Raw genomic sequence first — 19,187 nt, 5'->3', positions numbered from 1 at the left:
CTAAAGTGTGAACACGACTAATAAGCTTCTTTCCAGACTCATCCATGACAAGACACTTTCCCTTTGAGAATAGTACCATGAAGTCTTGATCACATATCTAACTTACGCTTAACAGGTTCACCCTTAGACCTTCTACATAAAGAACTTTGCAATGTCCAGCAATACAGGTAGAGATATGATTCCTTTACCTTTAATCTGTGACTTACTCCCATCACCAAAAGTGACATTGTCACCTTTCTTTGACTCGAAAACCATGAAGAGAGATCAGTCTCTAGTCATGTGTCTTGAGCAACCACTGTCAAAGTACCACAAACATGTGTCCATCACTTTGAATGCATACTTCATCATAAAACACACTTCGTGCTTAGATGACAAATCAGTGGGAATGGTACTTTCTCTCAACTGCCTTTTATGAGCTAAGCTTTTAACTTTCACTCTTCTCAGACGAACTCCTTTGCACATTTTCATTCTGAGACAGTCTAGTTTCTTCTTAGCCAAATTGAGATCTTTTCCAATAGTCATCATAAAAGAATTCAAATAACTTTTAGACTTGTATTTTCTGAGACACTCAAACAAATAGTGATTAGAAAAACAAGATGTATTTGAAAATAAAAATCTCTTCAAGCTGGTTACAGCCATGACAACAGGGGTCAATGGATCAACACAGCAAAGATTAAACCTAATCAGAGTGTGCCTGCTCTGATACCACTTGATAGGCCAAAAACGTATTGACCCATTGTGATTAAATTAATTAATTAATTAGCCAAATTATTAATTAATCAATTTAACATGCAAACACGTGGTAGTATAAATAAATCACCAATAAACTAATTATGCAGCAGAAACTAAATAACACAGTGATTTGTTTACGAATGGGGAAAACCTGATGGCAAAAACTCCGCCGGGTGATTTTCAGGTCACCACTCCTGAAACTCCACTATTATCACAACAAGCGGTTACAAGTAAAGGAATCTCAAGTACCTTACCAACCTACAGTTGAACCCTTACCCCAATACCCAATTGAACTTGTTCTGTAGTGATAGTTTCCCCTTTTTTATGCACAGCTCCTAAGTACGTGATTAACCAATGCGCGAATCCCAGTATGTGACTTCAATCACCAACTAGAAAGAGTTGTTGGCTACAAAATTCTTCAGTTCATTTATGATGAAAATCAAGAAAATGCTTGATCACAAAACCCAAAGGTTCGCATACACAGCAACTTCTTCAGAAGAGATGAACTAGGGCAAAACTTTGTTTCTGGTCACAATTTGCTTGAACAGAGTTTACTCAATACTTGTGCAACTTGTGAACACTTTAACGGCCCTTAAAACAATCCTTTTATATGCCTAGGGTTAGAAGAAAAAAAGGCCCAAAGACACATCCATGGATCCCAAGAAATCAGATCAAAAATTCTGATTTTATAAACCTCGACAGATAGAAGGTGTCAAGCAGCTGTCGAGAAGGTGTCAAGATTTAATGACCGTGCACTTCTTTAGCTTGTTTCTTGGACAGACTTGATGACTTCAACATTTGATCTTGAAACTTTATTTCTTGAAGTATTAAAAACACCTAGAACTACCCAATTACAAGTTGAGTGCATTTTGTCAAAGGATTAACCAATTACATAAAAGAATGACATATGTTCTTAACAAGTGAAACACATATGTCCTAACAAAGTGCATACCTCGCCTACCGAAGGAGCATCCCAAAGAAAACTTGAACGATGCACAACCTACCTTGTTAAGAGAGTATCTACAGAGTTGATTAATGGCCCATTCTAATTCTCTTTTTAAGGAGCATGACACATAAGGAAAATTAACATAATTGAGTTCCTACTTTTTCTTTCTTTTTCTTTAATAAATTTCTTTTATAAGCTTGAATTTCATTGAAAAGAGAGTGGCTATATACCTTACAAGCGATTCAATGAACTACTAGACGAAGAAAAAAGTGTTATTTGTGTTATAGTTTATTGGCAAATTTAAAAGAAAAAGAATTGCATTAGAGTAAAGTGAAGCCATTTGTTTTGGATGTGTTTATGCCTGGTAGGTAAACAGAGTCATGGCATTACAATGGGCAGGGTGTCTAAACTACAAGCATAATCTTTGAAATTGGTATGGCAGTTCACAATTAGAAGTTGAAAGTATATGATGTGCATCAATTCACTCATGTTTTTTAAAATAGAAAGTAATCAGAAATAGGCAACAATGTAATGATGACCCGATTAAGAAATAATGAAGTATGTAGTGAGTGGGTTTTGCATATTGTGTAAATTTTACAATATAACTGATCAATTGGATTACGAGATACCAAAAAAAAAAATGAAAATTAAGATCAGAAACGACATGCAAGACAAACCCTAGATAAAGTGAGAAGAGAGAGATAAAGAAGTGTCGTTATTGATGATAGTGTTGGTCTTTGAACTCTTCAGCGGCAAATTTGAGAACAACGGTGAAAGGTGCTACCTTTGGAACACTAAGAGAGAGAGAGAGAGAGAGAGTTTGATTTGAACGAACACTTTGAAGAGAAGCTTTGGATCAAAGGTCAGAGTCACTTTGAAGGAAGATTGAGAGCGAGATTGAGACAGTGAGAGAGAGATTGAGAAAGTTTAAGTGAGAGAGAGGGAGAGGGAGATTGAGAGACTTAGGGAGACTAAGAGCAAGATTGAGAAAGTGAGAGGGAGATTGAGATTGAGAGAGTAATACCAAGTGAGGGAGATTGAAAGATAGTGAAATGGTGAGTATTGATAGCGAGTGGAATGGTGAGTAAGATTTAGCCAAACCCAAGTTCAACGAACTCGAGTATGGTGACCTTGCAACCCAAGCTAAACCCGAGTTCCATGAACTCGAGTAAGATGGGAATTCAGAAGCTAAAAACTCGAGCCATACTCGATTTTAAGGAGCTTGGGTATGGTGTATGCAAAATTACATAGTACTCGAGTCCATAGAACTTGAGTTCATGATGTACACTACTCAATGTTAGTAAGCTCGAGTACCAAGTGGCATTTTTTAATGCCCAAAATCCAGCTCTGCCAATGCCACAGTGGCATGCTCACTAAGAACTCGAGTTTACTAAACTTGAGCACTATTTAGAACTTGAGTTTGAGAAACTTGAGTACTAAAAAGGTGGTAGATTACTAATTAGTTCCAAAACAGTGCTAAATTGCCACAAATTTTGCCAAAACGTGGTATTTGGCTATTTTCACCCAAAAAACTAAGTGTGTATTGTGTGTGAGTGTTTGCAGTAGACATTTCCATTGATAGTAAGCTTGTCCACTCACTCAGTCATTTGGCGTGTTGATATTTAAGGTGTGTACTCGTATTTGCCATTCTGAGATGAACAATAGTATTCGTGCTACAAAGCATAACACAAATTGATGAATAATAGACTCTTTAGAGCATCTCCATTAGCTTATCTAAATTTTTGTATTGTTTGAAAAGTGAAAAGTGATATTTAGATTTTACCTACCTACTTTTTCAAATACATTTTTCAACAGATTCTCTATCTTTTTCTCCATCTCATTTAAATATTATTTCTTCATTAATTCTTTATTCATTCTTTATTCTTTTTTTAACAATTACACATCTTCCAACATTTTTTTTTATTCAATAGCTAATTATTATAATAGAAAAAAACATTTGAAGTGTGAACAGTGAACGCTACAGTGTTCTCTACTTGTAGAGAAGCACTGTAGCAATTCTAATCTAAAAAATGGAGAGGGAGAAGCTGTTGGAGTGGGTTTTTTGGGTGTTTTTTTTTCTCTAAAATTGGCTTTAAAGAAGCCATTGGAGATGCTCTTACTATTGTATATTGGGCACTTTTAGTCTTTTATTGTGAACCTCATGCCTAAGACATCCCTGGTTGGTGGGATATCCAGGCAATAATCTTCCATACAATTATAGTTAGTCATGAGCTTCCCAATTTAGTTTCAATACAAGTAATACTTCCGATACTCTTATTCGATCCCATATTGTAGGATAGTTCAAAATCATGATAGAGACCCAATTTACAAATGGTTAGCAAGTTAGAGCATACATTAAGCATCAATTTTAGAAAACTTTTTATAGAAAATTGAAAAAACTGTCAAATTAGTCAGTTATTTTTTTCATTTTTCCATAAAAAGTTTTCTAAAATGGTCTACTAACATATGCCCTTAGGGCATACGTTTGTAAAACCCATTTACCAATATGGAAGTGTTTTGTCTAGGTGATGGTTTGTACCTAGCAAAGAAGGGATCCATGAGTCATTCCCAACTTCTGTACACACTCTATTACTTAGGACACGTTTGGTAGATTGTAACGGTAATTATATAGGAATAAGAATAGGTATTACAAGGAATAAAAGATGATGTAATGTAATACTTATTACTATTTATTTGTTTGGTGACAACACAATAATAGAATCCTAAAGACAGTGGAATGAAAGCATTTTAAATCAAACTTAATAATAGAATGAAAGCATTTTTAATCAAATTTAAGATATATTTGGGGAAATATCTTACTCATATAATTATTTTCCTAAAAAAGAATTTAAAAAAAAAATTGAAAGAGAGATTAGTTATTTTTTTATGATTTTTTATTTTCATAATTGTTACATGCATATAGAAAGTTTACTTATTTGGATATATATATATATATATATTAATTTTAGAAATTATAAAAAAAAAAAAAAAAAGCTATTACAACCTTTTAGAAATAAATAGTTAATTCTTATTTTAAAGAATGACTATTAATAAGGAATGACTATTCCCTATAATAAAAACATAACCAAGCTATTGAATAGCTAAATCATATGAATAATTATTACATTACAATATATATTACAATTTACCAAACGTATCCTTATTTTTCTACACATTCATTTCTTCAATAATAAGTCACTCTCGCTCAAAATTGATCTCCATTGCCATACTTTGCTCTTACTATTCTTGCCCATTGATGCGGGACAGATCTGACCCAAAGCTTCTGCAAAACTAAACAATGGAAATAAACGGGAAATAAGAAATAGCTTTACAACTCAACTCCGTTATGTGGGTTGTCAATCCACTTCAAGGAAAATGAGAAGAAATAAGAACACCGGAGTAACTCTGAAAACCAAATGGTTTTATTGATATCAGTTATATGACAAAAGGTGATCCTTCCCAAAGACCCCTTACACCCTTTTATAGCACAAGCCTACCCACCGCAAACTTGAATGATAATAATGATAATTGGATAAACAAGGAAGTGAAATAATTTGATGAAGATTTTAGTTTTGAATCAAAGGATCTCATGAGAGGCGGCTGCACTTGTACTTCAGGGGGTTCAAATGAACCCCTTGACTTGGAATATATATATATATATAATATTTTTATTAATTTAATTGCCTTTAAAAATATTTTTGCACTACCCTGACTTAAATCTTACACACCTTAATCACAAATCAATTTATCCCAAAATCAAAGAACATAGATCAGCTCATCCCAAAACTAATTAATAACACAAATCACAAAGCACTCTCCCTTTCTCTCATGAATCTCATCTCATCTCATCTGTCTTATATCTAACTAAATTTCTATGTATTTCCGACTCTAAGAATAAAATGTGAATGCTTGTGAGTTTTGAATGTCTCTCTTTATTATAAATTTATATTATATACATATGTGTGTGTGTTTGATACTAATTTTGTGTTTTTTTTTTTTTTTGTTATAATGTTATTTGTGTGAATTGTGATGTGAGTTAATGTGTAGATGTATAGTATAAATATAATATAACTTTATATAATTTAATAACCAAGAAATACAGAGGATTTGTTACATGTGTGTATATATTATTATCATGTTATAATAACTTTTTGATATAAAACTAGTGATTCAAGAAAAAAAAATAGTAAAGTTAGTGATCGTTAAATGTATTATTTATGTATGATTGAGTGTGGTTATGTGGGTCAATAATTTTAAAAAAAAAATAACAAATAAATAATGACAACTACATAAAATAACTTTTTGATATAAAACTTATTTAAGAAAGAAAAAAAGTTAGTGATTGTTAAGTGTATTTTTTATGTATGGTTGAGTATGATTATGTGGGTCAATAATTTATAAAAATAATAACAAATAGATAATGACAATTGCATAAAAAAATGTTATATAAATTTAACAAAATAAAATGGTCACACCTACATTGACAATAAATAATGGCAATTGATAATAAACTATTATATAATGATTTCAAAATATGACAACTTGTAGAAAGAAATTGTAAAAACTTCATGTCTTTGTTTAATTTAAGTTTCTTAATAACCTTCCTAAAATATATATAATATATATATATATAAGGACCTACGATAACTAGAGTACTTAAATATGATCAAGCTTTTTTTTTTTTTTTTGGGTTGATTCCAATAAATTTTTATTGAGTTGACCAAATCTAGCTGAGATTTTACTAAAAGCTAATTTTTTAATCAGATTAATTTTGGTCTTATATTTAGTGTGAGTTTGGCTCCAGCTTAAAAAATCAGCTTTTTTTGCTACTATTTATGAGCTCCACTGTACTTTTTGGTATTATTTATGAGTCCCAATATATTATTTCAGCTAAGTTTTACATTTATCTATAGTACTTTTAGTAAAAAAAAAAAAAAAAATCAGTTTCAACAAAATAAGCAGATCCCAAACAAAGCTCATGAAATTCTCTTTATTTTGACAATTCAAGAGCAAAATTAGGCTTAAATCAAGTGAGAAATCGCATAAGGGCCGTAAACGACAAACTGTCAATGTCTCCCATGTTCAAGGCCACAAGGCAAACCCAAGTGGTAAGGATAGAGTAATTAGCATGCCGCATGTGTCACATTTGGCCATGAATCATAGACAGTAGACATACCTCCAAATTCCAATGGTTTGTTGAACTTGAATCAGACAATCCTGAGGACGAATCGTCTCAAGCCCAATATCTAGACTCACCAACTAGGCCCAATGGTTAGTCACCAATTTGCTTTACAATAGCAATAGGGTTATGTCTAATACTCAAACTGATAGTTTGGCGTGGTTGGGCATGGCCCATTTTCATTTGTACTTTTAGGTGAAATCATGAACTATAGCATTTCTAAGTGGATAATTTGTGGCTAAACCAACAGAAGCTTAACAAGACTCAAACTCAAATTTGAGATGCTGCCGCCACTGCCTTGCGATCGTGAACTCATTATTCACTTTGTGCCAACATTTTGTGGCTATCGGACCAGATAGCTGTCGTTGAAAGGTTGAGTCGAAAAGTAATAAGCCTTTGGATAATCATCACACATTTTCTATAGCTAGAATCGTGGCCCAAGCCCAAGCCCATGAGAACATGCTAACACAAAAACACTATGCAAACACCAAAACATCTTTTCGGTGTTTTTGGATTTTCTTGAGAATAAATTCTCCAAATTAGTTATTAGTGATTTTTAGAACAACTTAATTTTTAAATTCATCCAAGTAACCAAATAAGAGGAAGGGGTAGCCATTCTCCTTCTCTCTCCTCTAATTCCTTCTCATATCATAAGTAATAGCCTTAGTATTAGGCTCTTAATTTCTTCTTGGAGAGAAATGTCTATGATTTTTGGTGAGAGAGTGAGAGAGAGATGCTGCTGTGTAAGAGCAAAAGAAGAAGAAAGAAACAAGAACAAAGAAAAAGGAAAAGAGAAAGAAGAGCTGAACTTTCTGGTACAGTCAAGAGAAGATAAGGGAGAAATTTTGTGGGATACATGTCTTACTAAGGAAAGAAAAGATCATGACCCACATTTTCAACTTTTAGCATTTATACTTTTCACCCCCATAATTCTATATTCTAAAAAGGCCCAAATAATAAAACAATTAAATAACATTTACTTAACTTTTTATAATATTTTAAAACCATTTTACTTGCAATATGGTCATTTTAGTACACAATCAATCTAAGTAAGATTTTATCAATTTTAATTTATTTAATTCATTATTGCAACTTCAGTTAATAATATAATCTACCATGTGAAAGACTGATTTACATAAAATTTAAATTTTTAAGTTGCTAGGGAAATCAATTGTCAATGTTACTCGGTAAACTCATGACAAATTTTTTAATATATATTTTTTTTGTGAAACAGTTTAGGATTTCAACTAAATTGAACTTCCAGGATGCGGAAGGAAAAAAATAAATGCAAAACCCCTCATATAGGAATTTTTTATTAATTTTTTTTTTTTCCAGTAATTGAGGCCTGGGGCTCTTTTTGTAAAATTTTGGGCCAGGAGATTAGGCCCTGTGCTCAAGCGAACCAATATGTTGCATGCCAAGCCTATGAGACTAGCGGGCGTGGTCAAGTACTGAAGCTGAGTGTAGAGCATTAGCTCATACTTCTGCTGAACTTTCTCCAATTGTAGTTTCTCTTTCACGAGATGGGGCATGTGTTTCTTTCTAAACCACCTACTCTGATGTGATTAACATCAGTGCAACTTAACATAGCGTTGATATAGCTACGAAGCACAAACACTACTGAATGGGCTGTGTGTCCATGTTGAAGTTAAACACGTATCGAACATGGACACTCCTTGGACACTTTTGCTTGCGTGTGCATTTTAATTTTGGCAATTATTTTACTAACTTTTTAACTTTAATTCTTTGTTTAATACTATTTTTTAATGTTAAAAATTATAAGATTTGGTTATTAATAAATGCTGGTCCTAGTTAGTATTTGATGGGTTATACTTTAAATAAATAAATTAAAAAAAAAAAAAAAAAAAGAAGGTAATGATTGTATTCTAAACATCATTTAATGTTGATGGGTTATACTTTAAATAAATAAATTAAAAAAAAAAAAAAAAAAAGAAGGTAATGATTGTATTCTAAACATCATTTAATGGCTAGAGAGTCAATTTATTATCCATTATTGCTTTTAAATTAATATTTGTCTAACAATATATAAAAAATAAATGCTTAACAATATATACAAAATATAAATAAAAATATTTTTAATAATTAATTAATATACCGTTTACCAATTTTTCATATTACCATATCATACCCGTACTCATGTTTGTTTGTGATCATGCTTATTGATTTCCATTTTGTTCGAGAGAAGGTTGCTCAACGGTCTTTAAGCAAGCTGAACATCACTTTTATGTTGCTGCAATTGCAGGGGCATATCGATTATAAACAAAAATTAGAAGATTAACCAGGAAATAAAGATCAAACTGGCAGGTGAAAGGATATCTAGAGTTTTTGATATCAGTTCTTTGTAACCCTCATAACCTGTAATCTGTTCATGGCAACCAGCCTAGGCGAGGCATTGATATTATTCATGGGGTACATAATATTGTTTCCTCTACATAGAAAAGAATTTAAATAGGATAATATAATACATTATACATAATCACACAGATTGGCAATCAGTCCAGGTAAAGTGAAGATGCATGTAGCAGAAAGGCTTAGTATAATGTCCACCGTTAACTTGGATTTCCTTTTACTTACTTTGGTAGAGTTTGCAATTACATTTTATTGTTCATTAATAGGAAAAACAAATCTCCTTCGAGGTGATTAGTTTAGTATCAAACTCTGCCTCAGCCATCAGTTCTCTTCCTCTCTGAAAGTAGATTAGGCCACCTACCAAAAGAGGAAGAAGAGGAAATGCTAGGCTCCTGAGTTAGTTACCATGCTCGATCATCATCAAGCCTCTATTGACATTGCTTCCATCTGGAATGGCCAAAACAACTGAGAAATGCTAATAACAACTTTATAAAGTCAAATGCAAAAATGGTGAATCACATATGTTTCCTTTTCTTTTATTTCTTTTTTGGGATGAAGAATTGGAAAAAAAAAAAAAAAAAAACCTTAATGAAAAAGAAGAGTATGTTTATTTGTTTCTTTCTTGTTCCTGAGCATGTAACACTCATCTCCTAATAATAATTTTCTTTTATTTATCTGAAAGCGCTTTCCTTGTCTGTGACGGATTGATTTCCTATTTCCATTTCGCTAGAGCTGCATTGCTTCCATGAGTATATTTTCTGGTGAAAATATAAATCAGAAAATCAAAGGATGAACGAAACTAGTTCCACATATAAATACACAGAAGAGCAGACCTGAGAGCAAGATAATAATATATAAAAAAAAGTAATAAGTTATAAAAATATATGTGCCCCAAATAAAGGAGATAGAAGGTGAAATTAAAGGGACATTTTTGCTATGGAATGTCATTCCATGGAGGGACCTATTCTAATTCTTAAGAGCAGGAGTTAATCACTTTGTTTTACCCCAATTCCTGTTATTGTCTTTTGTGTACAAGGCATCCTCTTGCTAGCTTGCCTCTAACCAGACAAAGCATTATTAGCATTGTAGGAAAACTAAAGGCTCCTAAAATAAATAAAAGATTATTTATTTTCCTCCGCATGCTATATGTACAGATGTAATGTCAATCCCATTACTAGGAATCATCAATTTTCCTATCAAATAGTTTGGATGATTGCATCTATAGCAAATGAAGCGTTTCATTTGGTTCCCAATTCAACTATTATTTTTAATGACCAAACTTGAGCCAGTTGATACCCAGTGATATGGGGTACTCAAGGTATGGCTGCTAAACAATTGCTATTAGTCCGGTAATAGGCATTTTTACGCATGCAGCCAGCCAATATTAAGTTGTAAATTCCAATTTTGTCCTTAATCCACCATTTTTCTGTTAGTAGTGATAACAAGTATTTTACATCGAATGCATTGATCTCTCACTTACATTTTATTTTTAGTTAAATGATAGATCTCCTGTGAAGAAACCAGGTTACATGCTTGCATTCCATCTTTAGTTAAAGGACAGATCTCCTGCAAAGAATCCGAGTCCCATCAGTTCCACGTGCATATGACGACGAGATTGTCTTAAATGAATATGATTCCAATATCAATCTCACCTATGTGCTTCCGTACATAATGTTGACATTAATGTTATGTGCTTTCAGTTGATACTAAATTGATCCTAAATATTTCACTTAAATAAAATTGTAGTTATTACAATCATTATTTCTGTTTATTATAAATGATTTATTGTTTCTTCAACTTGGTGGATAAAAAAAATTATACTATATGTAATCTCATTAGCAATTATTTCTTAACAGAAGTTTCACAAAAATACTAATAAAGCTAAATTAACCTTAGATATAACATGAACTGTAAATGCAGGGCAAGAAGAGTAGACTAAATGTATCAGTGCATGTCTGTGATTTTTTCGTTAATCAGAACAGATTATTGAAGTTGGAATGAGACTTGTAAGTAGCCCATGGCTGACAATTTGTTTCTTTCTATTACAATTTCTTCTGTTAAAGGAGTAAAGCATCTAACATGTGTATGCATGTGTATGTGTACTCTTATCATAATCCCTTTGTTACCATCTGATTTTCTGGTCCTTATTTGTGCATCATATTCTCATGTTTGAAGAGTTAAATTGATCATTTATGTCTGTATATATATCTTCAAAATAGTATGCATATAAAATACCTTATTGTGTATGCATATGAGCATAGGTTTCAAGTATTTTACCTTGAATGGATTGATAACTCACTTATATTGTCTTTAGTTAAAGGGTAGATCTCCTGAAAGATTCCAAGTTATACATGAATTCCATGTGCATATGACGACAAGATCGTCACTTACATTCCATCTTCAGTTGAAGGATAGATCTACTGCAATGAATCGAAATCACATCAATTCCACGTGCACATGACGACAAGATTGTCTTAAATGAATATGACTCCAAAGTCAGTCTCACTTATGTGCTTCTTCACTTTATTTTTGGCATTAATGTTATGCACTTTCAAGGTTGATACTAAATTGGTCCAGAATCTTTCACTTAGATAAAATTTATAGTTATTACAAACACTAGTTATGTTTACTATAAATGATTTCTAGTTTCTTCAACTCAATGGCAAAAAAAAAATTATATTATATGTAATCTCATAAGCAATTATTTCTTAACAGAAGTTTCATGAAAATACTCATAATGCTAAGTTAACCTTAGTTTTATGAGCTGCAACTGCAGGGCAAGAAGAGCAGAGTAAATGTATTAGTACATATCTGTGAATTGTTTTCTTTAATCAGACAAATGATTTAAGTTGAAATGAGATTTGAAAGTAGCCCATGGCTGAAAATTTGTTTATTTCTGTTACATTTTCTTCTGTCAAAGAGTAAATTATGTAACGTGTGTACGTGTATTCTTATCATAATCATAAACTAGGGTAGAAGAAACCTATGCATATATAGGTACACAATAAGGCATGTATATGTATACTATTGTTGAAGATATATATACATAGATAAACCATCACTTTAGCTCATCAAAAATGAAAAATATGATATGCAAATAGAAACTAGAAAAGAAGATGGTAAAGAAGGGGTTAAAAAGGGATTGAGGTAAGAATAGAAAGGAGCACAATCTAAGGAGTAGTTCAATTAAATGTTCTTTGGGATGAATTCAAACCTCTGTAACATAATGGATTTAGAATTTTAGATTTTTGGAAACTTAGATTCATTATTTACTTCAAGGCTTTGTCTAACTCTTTAACAACACAAAAGTTTCCAACCTCAACTTTATTACCAAGTTTTATGCAGAATTTGTCACTGTTATGAAAATTACAGATGTTTCCAATTCAATTACAGTATTTCACATTTATGAATGCCTTTTATGAGAATGTAATAGAAATGTAATTTATGATACACAATGTAGCTTTTAACAAAATTTCTACTACACTTGATTTTCATGCCCTCTAAAAAGTATGTAACTTAAATGCGCAATCAACCTTAAGATAAATATCGACATGAATTATCTGTGCATATCTAGATAGATTCTAATTTCAAATGCATGAGTTAATGTGCATTTGTGAAATGCACCTCATAAGATTACCTTTGATATTTTCTGTTGAAAAAAAGTCAAAGCTCTTATTAGAAAAATCCAAGTAAGTTGATTTACTTTTCAAGAAAAAAAATCAAATTCAGTCAGTATGCATATTTGTAAGGGGTTTAGATTATAAATATGGTCTTATCCTGAGAAAGCGTAGCACGTGGCTGCAGCGCATCATAGAAAGCTAGGCTCTAGTCCTCATGAAATCGATCAATCAATATGCTTTATAATCATAACCCATGAATGGAAATGGACAGTTAAGATTAGTTTTCAAATCTACATCGAACCACTTCAGTCCATTGGATGGTCCTTATTTGAAATCAACGTTGATGATCATTAGATTAGATTTGTATCCCATTTTACTTACTGATATCTTACCTCTGTCAATGAAGATTGTGTGTGGTTTTATTCAAGCAATTAAAAAAACCAAAGGACTGGTAATTGTCCAGCTATACTTTAAACACATAGCATTAAAGAACAATGAATTTTCTACCTCAGCCAGCATCAAAATTAATTACCTTACTAATACAACATAATCACATATAATCTAGAGTTATAGATTTTTTAACCTATACACAAATTCAGTTTTAATGTCCTGACCCTCCTATTTACTTGTATTCCAATTCTACCCCATATCATGCCCCCTATATATACTCTTGGGTTGGTAGAGTTAGAGCATGAGTGAGAGCCTTCAAAGCACTAACCATGACAAGGAAGAAGGTCAAACTTATGTGGATTGTGAATGATAGTGCTAGGAAAGCCAGTTTCAAAAAAAGGAGGGTGGGATTATTGAAAAAAGTGAGTGAGCTGACCACCCTGTGTGGTGTGAATGCTTTTGTCGTCATCTATGGCCCTGACAATGAGGAGCCAGCAGCTTGGCCCTCTCGCCAGGTGGTGCAACAACTGCTGACAAGGTTCCAGGGCGTGCCAGAAATGGAGAGGCACAAGAAAATGATGAACCAAGAGACTTATCTCCGTGAGAGGGCAACCAAAACGCAAGAACAGCTGCGGAAACAACAGAGGAAGAACAAAGAAATGGAGATGGGGCATCTCATGCACCAAGTAGATCAAGGTAAGGGATTGGCAGAACTTGAACTGTGTGAAATGACAGGTTTGGCATGGATGCTGGAGGAGAAGATCAAGGAGAACAGGAAAAGGATGGATTATTTCCAGCAGGTTTCTGGTGCTCCAGGTTCTATGCCTCCTCCACCTCCTGATTCGGATGACACAGGCCGAGCAGGTGGCAGTACTGCTGATCAGGGTAGGGCTCCCACAGAGTCTTACATGTGGGAACCATGGTTTGTTGAAATGATACGCCAACATGAAAAAAAGGCTGCTGCCAGTAACAGCAGTGTTAGGAGTGACATGGGGCTACCACCAAATTCATATATTGGTGGTCCTAGTGGTGCCAGTGACATGGGGCCGATACCTTATGGGAACTATGGAGGAACTGGAGGTGGGATTGAGATGGGGTTGCCTTATGGGGATTTTATAGGTGCTAGTAGTACTGGAGGAAGTGAGATGGGAGTCCTACCTTATGGGAATTATGGAATTAACAGTGGTGTGAATGTGAATGATCACATGGAGCTCCCTCATGGGAATTATGGAGCCACAGGTGGAGGAAATAATATGGGGATGGGGTTTCCTTATCATGGGAATATGAGAGGTGGTGCTGCTGGAGGTGACATGGAGGTTGGCATGATGCCTCATGGAGGAAACATTGGATCTGGAGGAGGTGGAAGTGACATGGGGCTGCCTGGGTACTATGGAGGAGGCAGTACTGGACCTGGAAGTGATGCAGGGCTGCCTTATGATGTCACCAAATCATGGCAACAAAGGAGCATTACTGGGCCTGGAAGTGATGCAGGGCTGCCTTTGCCTTACGATGTCACCAAACCATGGCAAGCTCACTTTTTCAATCCTTAGATTTTGGATCCTAGATCTAAAAGGTCAGTGATTATGTTCATTCATATATGAATTTTCTCTATTGCAGTCATATGTTTCTCTCTTTCAATGTTATGTAACAGTTTTGTTCTTTTCTCTTTTGGTTTATGCTTTGTAGCAGTGTTGGAAGTGATGCAGGATTGCCTTATGATCCAGACAGTGGCCTTACTTTATCATCCAAAGAATGGCCTTACTTTTTCTCCCCTTATATTGGAGTAGTTTCTTTTCTAGTTTTGTTGTTTGATCTAATAGGAATGTTGTTAGGTTCCTTTTATGGCTTTTATGTCTGATTCATGTTTGGCCATAAATTTCTCTATACAGTGATGTTCTATACAGTAATGTTATGTTTTTCTCTTCTAATTTCAAGCAATAGCAGTCCTTTTCGGTTTATGTATGTTGCAGAAATAATTAAAAGAACTAAGATATGAAGCCTCCTAATGAATGGGAACAAATTAAAATGAATACAAATTTATAACTTCACATATTCTATTTCTATACCAAAAACGACTTGAAAAAGGCTATAGGTACGTGCCTTGAGAATTTTATCTTGCTTCACCCGTTACAAGCCAATGAGCCATCATCACTGCACTGCATTTATTGACGAAAGTGAATAATTTGGCAAACAACTGGTGCGACTCCAATGACTAGCACATGCCCACTTCACTGAAAACACAGGAAAAATCGTTCTGAGATTTAAACATGACGTGAAGAAAATCCAGACTAACAACAAATAACAATCACTAAAATGTTAGTAGTAAAATATACAAGGAAACTATTGAAGTTGCTACCCATTTACTATAAAAGGCTTACAAACTGACCTGGCAATGAATGTATTTGGTGTCAACTCAACAACTTTTTTTTTTTTTTTTTTTAAGAAATAAACACAGATGAGAGTAGATGGGGTTTTAAGTAAAACCAAGGCACACTACAATCAACTCAAGAACCAAGGTACACTTTTAAGGGAGGATGGAGTAAGTTATAATACACATAACACTCTCTTAAGAAATTTTGGATATTTACTTCTTCTTCTTCTTCTTCTTCTTCTTTTTTCAATTTTAGAAACAAACACACATGCAGGAGAGAGAGGTTGGGTTTCTAATACGAAAACACACCACAAATTTCACTCAAAATCCATAGTAAACTTTTAAGAAAAAACGAGGCATAAACAAAGTCAGATAATTAATCTTTTTTTTTTTTTTTAAAGAAACAAACACACAAGGAGAGGGGGTGACCTCAACAACTTGATAACATGTCTGAAATTTTTTTTTTTAGGACTAGTGATAAATCAATTTGTAAAACTTATATAATAAAACCAATATTATCCCTAACATTACTGTAAAGACATCTAATCATTTTTGTTATTATTAATTTTCTACCCTAAAACATCCTTTGTTCGTCTAATGTTTAAGTGGGGTACGATAAAGATTAGTGCTTTAGCCACAAATTTTCCCGCGATTTTTACAATTTTTTTCATGTGTCTAGTACTAATAACATTTTATTATCTATCATTAATAACTTTTTACCTTAAAAGTTGTGGAAAAAAAAAATAAAATTTATGTATCTAAACCTACTGGTATAATAATACCAACCAGAAGAGAAATGCAAAGACAACGCATACTGCGGTATTGTTGTTTGTTGTTGGTGTTACTATAAAGGGCAAAATTTTCCTCCAAACCAGTTTGGTAGAATCTCCTTTTGCCCACTATGTGTCTATTCATAAAATCATTTACATTTATTATATAAACAAGTTACATTACTTATTAAAACTGTCATATGAATAAAGTTACACGTGAATGATCATTTCATCTGCCACGTACTATTTTTGAGGAATGATTCTCCAAAATGATTAGGAGGTAAATTCTATCCTATTATAAATGTATTTATTAAGACATACGTGACTATCACGCGCAAACATATTTTAAAGCATCATCTGTCAATTTAAGAGAGAATACAGAGTGGTAGATTACAAGTGTGCAAAGTGGGCAAGAGTTTCAATTTACAGATACATATCCATAAGAAATGGTACAGACAATAAATTTCACATTTTTCATAAAAGTTGAGTTTGTAGGTATGTCTTGGTTTTTATCTAGGTACACCATAGATATTACTTTTTTTTTTTTAATTAAAAACTTATATTGGTGGTTTGTGAAATATATTTTAAAAATTATTGTGACCATATAATCATTGCATAAAAAAACCAAAACAAGGAAGAAGATAGTAACACGCATCTTCTAACAAAATGTGGATTAGAAGAATGGTATAACTTTTGATGTAGCGTATGCATTTTGTAAAGACTTTGTGGCAGATTGAAATTAGCACCCATGTTTGGATGTAGTGTTTTGGTTAACTGCAGATTTTTGAATATACAACGTCTTTATATACTTAATGCATATTTGGTAACTGCAGCTCGAACTATTTCCCTCCTAGACTTCCAAGTACTTGGTATATGGGGAAGTATCAATTCAGTTACAAGGCCTTTGACACGTGAGAATAAACCTAGTAATAGAAAAACTATTTTTATATAATAATCATTGGGTTTGGCTTACCTCCAGTACTTTTTTAATTAGAATCTCTTTTTATTTTAATGAGAAACTGTCATATTACCCATTAACTAAATAAAAAGGTGGAGATTCAAACAAACTACCACTTGCTATTGTGTATTTAAAACAAAAGGAGATTTCCAATTAAAAAAAAATACTAGAGGTAAGCCAAACTCATAATCATTCAACTGTTTGTTTGCACTTTCATTACAGTGAATAGCTATTTATTATCAAAAGATCTGTAATAGACTAATAACTATTCCTTTAGTCACATAATATCTAAAAAAAATAAAAATTCTTCGTAAATTATCAATCCAAAAATTATTAATCCAGCCACTCCCTAAAAGATTATATATATATATATATGTGTGTGTGTGTATAAAATGTTGGTAACAGTGAAATATTTTTATTATTATTATCAATAGAATTCTCCTCGTGGATGGTTATTTTAACCACCAAGTATGTGGGTTACAGTTAATATTACTTTATTGTTTACTATTAATAAATTGACACATCAACAATTGAAAAATATTTTATACAATGAGTAATGCTATAGTCACAAACTATTTTACAATATTTTTACAAAATGTTGATGCGGCTAACCTCTTATTGGTTTTCATCTAGGCCTACCATTAATATCACTTCTTTATTTACCAATAATAACTCACTACATCAGCAGTTTATAATTTTTTTTTGTAAAATAGTTTGTATCTCTAACATTATTCTTATAAAATTATTGTGACCTTAGAATTATTGCACGGTGAAGTGGAAACAAGAACGTAGAAGATACTAATATGCATCTTACAATGAAATGTGGATGAAGAGAATGGTGTAACACTTTGGATGTAGTGTGTGAATTATGTAGAGACTTTGTGGGAGACTTAAATTAGCACCAATGTGTGGACGAAGTGTTTTGGTAGACTTCGGATTTTTGAATAAAACGTGTCTAAATTTACTTAATGCATGTTTCGTATACGAGAATAGATTCATGAATGGAATAAGAATGACTATTCCTTTATAATAATCATTCAATTGTTTGGTTGCACTCATTACGGGAAATAGCTATTCATTATTAAAAGATTTGAAATAGTTATTCCTTAAGTTATGTAACAGCCTAACAACTAAAAAAAATAAAAATAAAATTCTCCTAAATTTATCAATCCTATCACTCCCTAAGAGCATTCTGAAATAGTTATTCCTTAAGTTATGTAATAGCCTAACAACCAAAAAACAATAAAAATAAAAATTCTCTTAAAATTATCAATCCTATCATTCCCTAAGAGCATTCTCATCAAGTGTGTCAAATGCCATATTTGGCATTTGACACACCAAACTCTAAAAAACAAACTCCATCGAGTGTTTTAAATGCCATGATATTTGCAATTAATGAACAGTGCAATCTCATATTTGAGACCGCACTATTCACCAATTGTAAAACTTATAATATTTTTTTATTCAGTAGGGCCCACTTTCTTTTCTTCTTATTATTTCTCTTTCTCCCTCATTTTCTTTTCCGTCAATCCAATCTCAACCTTCTTCCTTCTCTGTTTTCGTTTTTTTTTTTTTTTTTCACCTTCTCCTCTTATAGGTTCTAAATAAAGGGTGAAGTGAGTTCAAGAATGATAGAATGCGAGCGGAATTTATCAAAAATAAATAATTCTAATAAAAATAAATATCCAAATCATGAAGCACTTACAAATCAAGTTTTAGGACTACAGCAAACAATATAACAATCAAAATCATCAAACATAAAAACAAAAATAGTATAATTAAAGAAATTTATATATTTTATATTTTTGACATATATTTATTAGAAAACATAATTATATATCAAGCATAAAA

The 19,187-nt window shown here is 32.6% G+C and overlaps 1 protein-coding gene and 1 long non-coding RNA gene across 2 annotated transcripts; one reads left to right on the top strand and one right to left on the bottom strand.

Annotated features, from left to right (window-relative positions):
• Window positions 1-9,810: 9,810 nt before the first annotated feature.
• On the bottom strand, window positions 9,811-11,643 carry LOC136069102 (uncharacterized). Its single transcript, XR_010630381.1, has 3 exons — window positions 11,505-11,643; window positions 10,708-10,793; window positions 9,811-9,985 (listed from the first exon to the last, which is right to left on the bottom strand). It is a non-coding gene; the product is annotated as an uncharacterized LOC136069102 (long non-coding RNA).
• Window positions 11,644-13,414: 1,771 nt separating this feature from the next.
• Window positions 13,415-15,195, top strand: LOC112012527 (protein VERNALIZATION 1). The gene is made up of 2 exons (XM_024044901.2): window positions 13,415-14,810; window positions 14,927-15,195. Exon 1 carries the CDS (start codon window positions 13,567-13,569, stop codon window positions 14,785-14,787), a length of 1,221 nt encoding a protein of 406 aa, XP_023900669.1. The 5' UTR covers window positions 13,415-13,566; the 3' UTR covers window positions 14,788-14,810; window positions 14,927-15,195.
• The last annotated feature ends 3,992 nt before the right edge of the window (window positions 15,196-19,187 follow it).

The sequence above is a fragment of the Quercus suber genome, unplaced genomic scaffold (assembly GCF_002906115.3).
Source record: "Quercus suber isolate HL8 unplaced genomic scaffold, Cork oak 2.0 scaffold_152, whole genome shotgun sequence".
Classification (NCBI taxonomy): domain Eukaryota; kingdom Viridiplantae; phylum Streptophyta; class Magnoliopsida; order Fagales; family Fagaceae; genus Quercus; species Quercus suber.
The sequence above is the reverse complement of the archived record's forward strand: the minus strand, read 5'-3'. Positions and strand labels throughout refer to the sequence as shown.